This window comes from Danio aesculapii, chromosome 3 (assembly GCF_903798145.1).
Source record: "Danio aesculapii chromosome 3, fDanAes4.1, whole genome shotgun sequence".
NCBI classification, from domain to species: Eukaryota; Metazoa; Chordata; class Actinopteri; order Cypriniformes; family Danionidae; genus Danio; species Danio aesculapii.
Genome location: NC_079437.1, coordinates 1,247,397 through 1,258,210, shown reverse-complemented (window position 1 = coordinate 1,258,210; position 10,814 = coordinate 1,247,397). Strand labels below are relative to the sequence as shown.

At 36.3% G+C, this 10,814-nt stretch overlaps 1 protein-coding gene across 1 annotated transcript in view; it reads right to left on the bottom strand.

The window, feature by feature from the left end:
* Positions 1-1,169: 1,169 nt before the first annotated feature.
* The window catches only part of pctp (phosphatidylcholine transfer protein), a 27,249-nt gene continuing 17,604 nt past the window's right edge, over positions 1,170-10,814 (bottom strand). Inside the window, exons 4-6 of the mRNA XM_056452853.1 lie at positions 8,161-8,332; positions 3,470-3,537; positions 1,170-3,391 (exon numbers count right to left, since the gene is read on the bottom strand). Coding sequence (XP_056308828.1) covers positions 3,314-3,391; positions 3,470-3,537; positions 8,161-8,332 — 318 coding nt within the window. The 3' untranslated portion in view covers positions 1,170-3,313. The remainder of the gene's footprint in view (positions 3,392-3,469; positions 3,538-8,160; positions 8,333-10,814) is intronic.

Here is a 10,814-nt window from a genome sequence, read left to right as displayed (position 1 = left end):
GACAAATGAGTCTCGATTCACATCCAGACAAACTCTAAACCCTGAAATATGAGCACACATTAAAGACATCTAAATGGGTCAAAAACACGACATGATGTCATAAGATGTGACCACAGAAAATACAGAATGCTCAAGATCAGTGTTTCTCAACCACATTCCTGGAGAACCACCAACTCTACACATTTCTCCCCGTCACACCTGATTCAGATCATCAGATCATTAGCAGAGACTAAAAAACCTGAGCTGTGTCCCAAATCGCACACTTATGCACTAATCTACATCTGTAGTATAAATAGTGTACGTTTGCTCACGTAGCGGAAGGGGCGGAGCTATCGGGCGCATATGTTGGATAACTTTATTTTGGATGGTGAAAGCAAAATTCTCCTATGAGAGTGATTATAGCGCCTCCTGATGGTGAATGCAGTTATACTCATGGCAGGTATTATTTAATAGTTTGGTCATTTATTTCACTGATTTGGCAACCGTCAAACGTCACCAGGGAAACGGTTTGAATTTCCGCTTAGTAAAAAACAGTGCTCCATTTGGGACGACACTACATATTACACATAGCATACATACTATGCTGTTGAGTGTGTAAGTGCATAAGTACATAGTGCATGAGTGCATAGTGTGCCATTTGAGACACAGCTCTGGACTGCATCCGAAATCACATACTTCCATACTATATAGTACGCTAAAAACAGTACACAAGCCAAGTGGTATGACCGAATTCATAGAATTTGAAAATCAGTATGTGTGAAGTACCTGGATGACCTACTACTTCCAGTGAGATTCTGAAGTGCTCATCAGATGCACGCTACGCTATCCCTTGACACCCTGCGAGAGAATTCATGAATGGCGACACAACTGACCAGGTCACATGATCATGACAAAATGGCGGATGTAATACGTCCGAGTTTCATTCATACTGCTCACATTTATACTATATAGAACATACTTTTACAACGGTTGAGTAGTACATTCAAATTCAGTACCTACTGCGATTTCGGCCGCAACCCATGCCTCCTCAACCAAACACACCCGATTCAGATCATCAGCTCATTAGCAGACACTGAAAGGCATGTAACGGGTGTGACAGACAAAGGAGACATCCAAAACATGCAATTCTGGTGGTCCACAAGGAACAAAAATGAGAAACATTGCTCAAAATGACCTGATATTGTCAGTGCCTATAGCGTAGTGGAAAGTGCACCGACACATGCACTCCGGTGTTCGCGCCGATCCTTCCCCTGTCTCTGCTCCCCACATTTTCCTGTCAATTCTCTCTACTGTCCTGTCAAAATAAAGGTGAAAACACCTAAAAAATAATTATAAAAAAAAGATGACCAGATAACTTTCCTCTTCATAGTCTGTATTGTTGATTTCAGTTCAATACTGGTGACAGAAACGATTGTTTACTGCAGATGTTCATTTGTGTTTGAGAAATTCATTTTTAACGTTGTTTTGATTCATTTACATGCTTTCTGAGTTCATAACCAATAAAAATACATAACATGTCTAAATACAATGAATAAATTTGCCTTTTTGTCTTGTTTCTAGTCCAAATATATGAAAATTCCTACATTTTTCTAGACACGTAGAAATATAGTCTTGTATAACGAAGGGCAGCTAGTGGATATGGTCTTCAGTCTCCTTGTTAGAACAACCAACTTCCATGTAAAGAATCGCCGGTTCAATCCCAGCTTAGAGAGGTTTGGGTGCAGTAGGACTTGTGAGTTTCACTTGGGGGCTCGTCCGGGATGGTAGTGAGGTTTAGGACCTATGAGTGTAACATTGGCTGCTAGTGAAGTGCTATGCAGGTAAACCTCACTCCTCTGACCTCAAAAGGTGCTCTAGCAACAGACGCTAGGGGCCATGGTCTTTACTCTCCTTGTAAGAGCAACTGACTCGCATGCAAAGAATCAGCGGTTTGATCCCAGCTCAGCACGAGTTGGGTGCAGTAGGACTTGTGGGTTTCACTTGGGGGCTCGTCCGGGATGAGAGTGAGGTTTTGGGGGGTGAGAGTAACAGTGGCCAACTAGTGAAGTGCTATGCAGGTAAACCTCACTCCTCTGACCTCAAAAGGTGCTCTAGGGACAGACGCTAGAGGCCATGGTCTTTAGCCTCCTTGTTAGAGCCACCAACTCCCATGTAAAGAATCACTAGTACAATCCCAGCTCAGAGTAGGTTGGGGGCTGTAGGAGCGGTGGGTTGCACTTGGGGGCTCGTCCAGGATGGGAGTGAGATTTAGGGTGGTGAGTGCATAGGTGGCCAGCTAGTGAAGTGCTATGCAGGTAAACCTCACTCCTCTGACCTCAAAAGGTGCTTTAGCAACAGACGCTAGAGGCCATGGTCTTTAGCCTGCTTGTTAGAACAACCAACTCCCATGCAAAGAATCTCTACTTTGATCCTAGCTCAGAGCGGGTTGGGTGCAGTAGGACCGATGGGTTACACTTGGGGTTTCGTCCGGGATGTGAGTGAGGTTTGGGGGGTGAGTGTAACGGTGGCCAGCTAGTGAAGTGCTATGCAGGTAAACCTCACTCCTCTGACTTGTACAGGTGCTCTAGCAACAGATGCTAGGGGCCATGGTCTTTAGCCTCCTTATTAGAGCAACAAACTGCCATGCAAAGAATACCCATTCAATCCCAGCTCAGATCGGGTTGGGGGCAGTGGGACTGGTGGGTTACACTTGTTTTCAAAAATAATATCTAAAACTTAAGCAAGTTTCTCCTTAAACAAGCTAAATAATCTTCCCATGGAGACAAAAATCAGATTCTGTCTGGCGCTTATGTGTGACATATAAGTGACTTGAAGTGATGGTAGAATAATCAAGGTTTTTTTTATGCTCCAGATCAAACAAACCAAGTGTGAACAAACCCTAAAACAATAATTAGCCCTAATACGCTAACATTCAACACAAATCATAATTCATTTTGATCAATGATAACGATAGTTGACCCAAAATTGTAAAATTCAGTCATCATTAACTCTTTTTCTTCCTCTGTTGGACACAAATAAACATATTTAGATGAATTTTGTAAACCAGTTATCACTCACTATGGATGTCAATGGCTACCGGTTTTCAACGTTCTTCAAAATATTTTCTTTTGTGTCCAACAGAATCCTCATAAATTGTTTGGAATTGCTTGAGAGGGAGTTAATGGGGAGTCAATTTCAGTTTTGGGTCAACTATCCCTTTAACATTACAGATGAAATTAAAAAATACAGTAACGAACGACTCCAGCAATGTTTTCTCCCATCACCAGCAGTAGCTCTACCCAGAATGCCCGTCTGACAGGAGCCCGAGCTCAGATCACTTGCTGTTTTTGCAGTAGTCGCTGTAATTGCTGCAGGCTTTCTTCATGTCGGTGAGGAATGAAGGAACACCTGTCTGAGAGGGAAAACACACTGATCAACACACTCACACAACTTTAGCTCTATAAAGCTCCAGCATCTGCCAGAGGCTCACCTTCGCCGCCCAGTTGACCAGCCACGTCGGGATCATTCCTCCAGGATTATCAAAGTAGTTCATAAACACTGAAACAGGATTAAACTATTTTAATAATGTTCGATATGAAATTGTCAACACATATGGGTTAAGCCCCGGTCAAATCACACGATTTTTACTATCGGTTACAAAAGTCACTAAGTCAGATTATACGATTTTTTTCTAGATAACATCGTGACTTGTCTTGGGTAATAAATGTGCCAGACTACACGTTTCTTGACGATCAGTCATCCTGTGACGTCTATGACGTGTGTTATTTCCCAAAGCAGTCACAAGTTTTGCTATATTTCTTATATCAATTAAATTTTTGGTAACACTTTATAATAACTACACACTATAAATCATTTATTAAGCATTAGCAAATAGTGAATTCATTATCTGTTAAGCATTAACTCTACATTAATAAGCGTTAGTAAGCAGTTTATAACTGCAGCTACAAATGCTCTATTCTTGACTTACAACCATATTTATAATGTGCTTAATACTTGTACTTTCATACTTTGTTAATGATTTATTTTTCATTACTAAATTAAGTATTGCATTATTTACAAACCATTTGTATTTAAAGTAGTTGAGGGTTTTTAGGATCATTCAGAATGAGTTAATAAATGATTAATAAACTATTGAAATCAACGTTTATATGTCTTATTATTCAGTCATATACTAATAGTATACTAATTTATATCCCTTTTAAATGACAATTAAAGGCTCAGTTAAATTCTAAACAGGAAAATTGACATTATTCATTCCTTTTCATTTAAAGAGACACAAATAAAACTGAACTTCAAATGAAAAATAAATCTTTGCAACCTTATCTAAAATAAAATGACTGTAGAGTTTAAACATTGCATCTTATTATATTGTTAAATTATTATATTGTTGTAGTTTTATCCAGTTTTATGTCATATTTTGACACTCCTGTTATTTGGCAATGTTTAAACTTTACAGTAATTTTATTTTTTAGAAAAGATTGCAAAGATTATAGTTCATTTGATTCTGAGCCTTTATTTGTCATTTATAAGGGATTTATAAAGCATAAATAGTCCTCACTTTAGATTAGGTCACAAAATTGCATGAAGTTGAGTTAATAAAGCATTTATTAACATATTAGTTAACTATTAGTATATGCCTGAATAATAAGATATATAAATGTTGATTTCAATAGTTTATTAATCATTTACTAACTCATTCTGAATTATCCTAAAAACCCTCAACTACTCTTAAATACAACTGGTTTGTAAATAATGCGATACTTAATTTAGTAATGAAAATAAATCATTAACTAAGTATGAAAATACAAATATTAAGCACATTATATAGGTGCTTACAAGTCAAGAATACAGCATTTGTAGCTGCAGTTATAAACTGCTTACTAACGTTTATTAATGTAGAATTAATGCTTAACAAATAATGAATTCACTAGATGCTTATGCTTAGTAAATGATTTATAGTGTGTAGTTATTATAAAGTGTTACCAAATTTTTTTTTTATCTTATTATTTTAATCTCAATAAACACTGATGCTTGCAGACAACTAATAACTGCATTATTTATAGGCATGTCACAACATGGATAGGATCAAACTTATGGTTCCTTTTTAATATTAAGATATTTTCTTTGAAATCTAAATGTATATTTTCCTGCAATGGGTTGCTTATTAAGCGATCCCTCGCCTGAACTTGCCGCCAGTGAGACGAATTGCCATGAGATTGTGTTGGTTTGTTAAATAAAATAATAATCTAGTCTAGTCTAAAAATTCAAGTGAAATATTCAGTTTCAGAGAAGCTTATATTAAACTGTTTTCACTATTAATGACAAAATTAATTAAGCAGGAAATGCTTTGACAATGTATTCGCAGCACTGAACAAGTTCCCAGATTACCTCAGAAGAGCAAACTCTGTTGAGATGACTGATAAATGATGTGCTCCTATTTCCCAGTGTGACCTACGTGACTGAACTTGTCGTGAAGAACGAGAAAAAAGTTAAAGAAGCTAGAATTTATGCGATGGTGTCGTGAAGTATGGCAGGCATGTCGTGAACTATGCCACATTACACAAGAAGAAACGATTAAATCTTGTCACGACCCCCATTTGTCGTTTACGAATCCCCACGACACCTTAAGTCAAGAGAATCGTCCCAAAAATCGTGTGATCTAATCGAGGTTTTGGTCAGGTCACTTGCTCAGATTTTAAAATATAACAATGCCAAAAATTGCCCAATACATACAACTTTAATAGTGCTGGGCAAATATTATTTGTGATTTAAATTTTTGTTGTTGACATAATATATGTATGAGTATTATACATCTTGATACACACATATACATAGAAACAAAGCTATACAAAACAATATCATTACTTAGATATTTAAATGTACACAGCAGAGAAAAAACAGTACTGAACACATCACCATTTTTTTCAGAAAACATATTTCTAAAGGTGCTGTTGACTTCATTCCCCGTATGTTGGTAACAACCAAAGAAATCCAATATGCACAGAAAACAAATCTAATTAGCTTACAAATTAAGTTATATGTAGGCCCACACAGAATCTGCGCGCGCAGAATTCTGCAGATTTTAAGCCCATCATTAATTCTGTTTATTTACTTGAGTAAATGTGTTTAAATCTATATTTATTCAGTTTATAAATTAATAACAGTAATATTATTGACTAATAAGAAAATGTTCATCTGATTTATGTACAATGCAGTTTGTACAGGAATATTTTCTGTCTTTTGATAGATATATTATATGAGAGACTTGCTTTGTTTACCAAATAAAGTGAATCTAACTGGATTTGCATATTAAACATTAAATAAAAGTTAAAAAGATATTTTTTATTTCATATATTAAGGTTTTAGTTATGATACTACCAAAAAAATTCTACAGAAATCTGCAGATTTTTAGCTAAATTTTCCGCAGAAATAGCAAAAAACATCCGCAGATTCCGTCTGGCCCTAGTTATATGTAATGAAATGGAATGGCGCAGGGAAAAAGTCTTGAACACATGAAGAAAGGAAGGTGTAGAAAAGCAGTGAAAGCCCAGACAGAAATCTCGGAGTAGTTTTTCAGCAACCCTCTCCACTCCCTCAGTGTAAATGAATATTAGCAGCTTCAGTCCAACATCTACATTAGCAGGAGGATGAAGATGAAACCAGTGTAGACAATGATCCAAACACAGTCAAGCAAACTCTCAGATGGTTTCAGAGAAAGAAAATCAAGCTGTAGAATGGCCCAGCCAATCCCCTGACTTGAATCCAATAGAAAATACAAAATAAAGCTCAGATTTGATCAGATTTGCCCCATAGAACCTTTAAGATTTTGACACTGTCGAAATTTGGTTTAATTCCATGTCAAAAGCTCCTTTAAAAATATTATTCCCAGGAAAAAAACGTGATGTGTTCAATACTTATTTCCCCCACTGTATGTGCTCTATTGTGTTACATGTCCATGTTTCAGTGTTACGTGTGTGTGTGCCCCACAATACTTATTTCCCCCACTGTATGTGCTCTATTGTGTTACATGTCCGTGTTTCAGTGTTACGTGTGTGTGTGCCCCACAATACTTATTTCCCCCACTGTATGTGCTCTATTGTGTTACATGTCCGTGTTTCAGTGTTACGTGTGTGTGTGTGTGCCCCACAATACTTATTTCCCCCACTGTATGTGCTCTATTGTGTTACATGTCCATGTTTCAGTGTTACGTGTGTGTGTGCCCCACAATACTTATTTCCCCCACTGTACTGTATGTGCTCTATTGTGTTACATATCCGTGTTTCAGTGTTACGTGTGTGTGTGCCCCACAATACTTATTTCCCCCACTGTATGTGCTCTATTGTGTTACATGTCCGTGTTTCAGTGTTACGTGTGTGTGTGCCCCACAATACTTATTTCCCCCACTGTATGTGCTCTATTGTGTTACATGTCCATGTTTCAGTGTTACGTGTGTGTGTGCCCCACAATACTTATTTCCCCCACTGTATGTGCTCTATTGTGTTACATGTCCGTGTTTCAGTGTTACGTGTGTGTGTGCCCCACAATACTTATTTCCCCCACTGTATGTGCTCTATTGTGTTACATGTCCGTGTTTCAGTGTTACGTGTGTGTGTGTGTGCCCCACAATACTTATTTCCCCCACTGTATGTGCTCTATTGTGTTACATGTCCATGTTTCAGTGTTACGTGTGTGTGTGCCCCACAATACTTATTTCCCCCACTGTATGTGCTCTATTGTGTTACATGTCCATGTTTCAGTGTTACGTGTGTGTGTGCCCCACAATACTTATTTCCCCCACTGTACTGTATGTGCTCTATTGTGTTACATGTCCATGTTTCAGTGTTACGTGTGTGTGTGCCCCACAATACTTATTTCCCCCACTGTACTGTATGTGCTCTATTGTGTTACATGTCCATGTTTCAGCGTTACCTGTGTGTGTGTGTGTGCCCCACAATACTTATTTCCCCCACTGTACTGTATGTGCTCTATTGTGTTACATGTCCATGTTTCAGTGTTACGTGTGTGTGTGTGTGCCCCACAATACTTATTTCCCCCACTGTATGTGCTCTATTGTGTTACATGTCCGTGTTTCAGTATAACGTGTGCGTGCCCCAGTGTGTGTGTGTTCTCCATTGTGTTACAAGTGTGTGTGAGTTGTACTTTTGGTTCCTCCGGAGCCGTCGCTCTCTATGGCCAGGCTCTGTTTGTAGTCTTTGACTCGGATCACTCCTCTCTTCTCCGGACACTGAGACACAGATGAGCTCTTAGCTAAAACCACACAGATCTTCCGTCCGGACACGTCCAGATCCCTCCGCTCGCGCACATACACATACTGCAGACGTTCAGGAATCACACAGGTCTACATTCACCTTCATCAGCTAGCATTAGCATATTAACCATACTATAAGAAACGCGTGTAGTTTGTGCTAAATAATAGCCACTTGAGCCTTATTATTAAATACAAAAGACAGGGGTCATGATTTATACTGCTCTATCTGAGATTGGACTGCTCTTATTTGACAAAAATAAGCTGAAAAGTGGTTACAGTATTTACTATATGTATAATAATAATAATAATAATAATAATAATAATGACAAATGTAATTAAAAATATAATAATAATGCGATGTAATAATAATTTTGATCAGGGGTTCCCAAAATTTTCAGCCCGCTCCCCCCAAAATAACTATGGCACTGGCTCGTGACCCCCTATATCCTCTGAGGTGGTTATAAATATACAAACCTTGCATACCCCGGTGCACACGCACACGCACACACACACACACACGCACACGCACACGTACACACATACACGCACACACACCAATAGGCCCAGGTCTATTCTTTGTTTATACTTCATTCATTTTCTTTTCAGCTTAGTCCCTTTATTAATCAAGGGTCACCACAGAGGAATGAATCGCCAACAAATCCAGCATTTGTTTTACAAAGCAGATGCCCTTCCAGCTGCAACCCAGTACTGGGAAACACCCATACACTCTCACATTCACACACACATACACTACGGCTATTTTAGTTTCTTCAATTCACCTGTTCAGCGCATGTGTGACTGTGGGGGAAACCGGAGCACTCGGAGGAAACACACGCAAACACGGGAAGAAACATGCTAACTCCACACAGGAAAGCCAACTGACACAGCCAGGAATCAAACCAGCGACCTTCTTGCTGAGGCGACAGTGCTAACCAATGAGCCCCCATGCCACCCATTCTTTAATTAATCGGCTTTTTTTAATGCATGCAAGTGGCCTTAATGTGTCAGAAAGTTTAACCTGGTGTCATAAAATAAATCCGCTGCATCTGCCGCTATTGCTGTGTCTTTAATATAATGTAATCACCTCAGTGTCAGGTTTTTAATTCAACTATTAACTACTATTTTATTATTCTGTAGGTTATGGATAGAATATGGTAATTCCAATAGTTTAAGAAAATGCATTTTTGGAAATCAACAAGCGACCCTCCCCCTTTGGGGTCACTGATTTAGATTACAATTTAATTACAAATAATATAAAATATAACTAAATCATATATAATATAATATAATATAATATAATATAATATAATATAATATAATATAATATAATATAATATAAATATAATATAATATAATATAATATAATATAATATAATATAACATAATATAAATATAAAATAATGTAATATAATATTAAAATAATGAATATACTACTACTACTAATAATAATAATAATAAAATGACAAATTTAATTAAAAAAATGTAATAAAAACACAATATAATAATATTTTAAAATAGCGACGCAGTGGTGCAGTGCGTAGTGCTGTCATTTCACAGCAAGCAGGTCGCTGGTTCGAGCCTCGGTTCGGTCAGTTGGCGTTTCTGTGTAGAGTTTGCATGCTCTCCCTGTGTTCGCGTGGGTTTCCTCAGGGTGCCCCAGTTTCTCCCACAGTCCAAAGACATGCGCTATAGGTGAATTGGGTTGGCTAAATTGTCCGTAGTGCAAGTGTGGGAATGAATGCTTCCCAGAGATGGGTTGCAGCTGAAAGGGCATCCGCTGCGTAAAACATGTGCTGGATAAGTTGGCGGTTCATTCCGCTGTGGCGAACCCGGAATAATAAAGGGACTAAGCTGAAAAGAAAATCAATGAATGAATGAACATTTTAAAATACAATTAATTACAAGTAATATAAAATATAACTGAATAATATAATAAATAATTAAAAAACAAAATGTCATACAAAATTAAAAATTAATATAATAATAAAATTACAAATGTAATAAAAATGCTAAGTAATAATAATTTATATTACAATTAAATTACAAATAATATACAATATAACTAAATCATATATAATATAATATAAATAAAAAATAAAATGAATATAATAATAAGACTAATACTAATAATATTATTAAAATGACAAATATAAGAAAAAAAATGTAAGAAAAATACAATGTAATAATAATTTAAACTCAATTTAATTACAAATAATATAAAATATAACTGAATAATGTAATATGATACATAATATATTTAAAAAATAAAACAATTAATAAGAAAATGAATATAATATAATAGGATAATACTAATAATAATAATATTAAAATATAATAAATTACAAATGTAATAAAAATGCAATGTAATAATAAGTTATATTACAATTTAATTACAAATAATAAAAAATATAACTAAATAGAACTAAATCTAATAGAAAATAATATAATAAATTCTAAAAATAATAAATATAATAAATAAAATCTAATATAACAAATAAATAATAAATATAATATATTATAATATAATGACTAAATACATAATAAA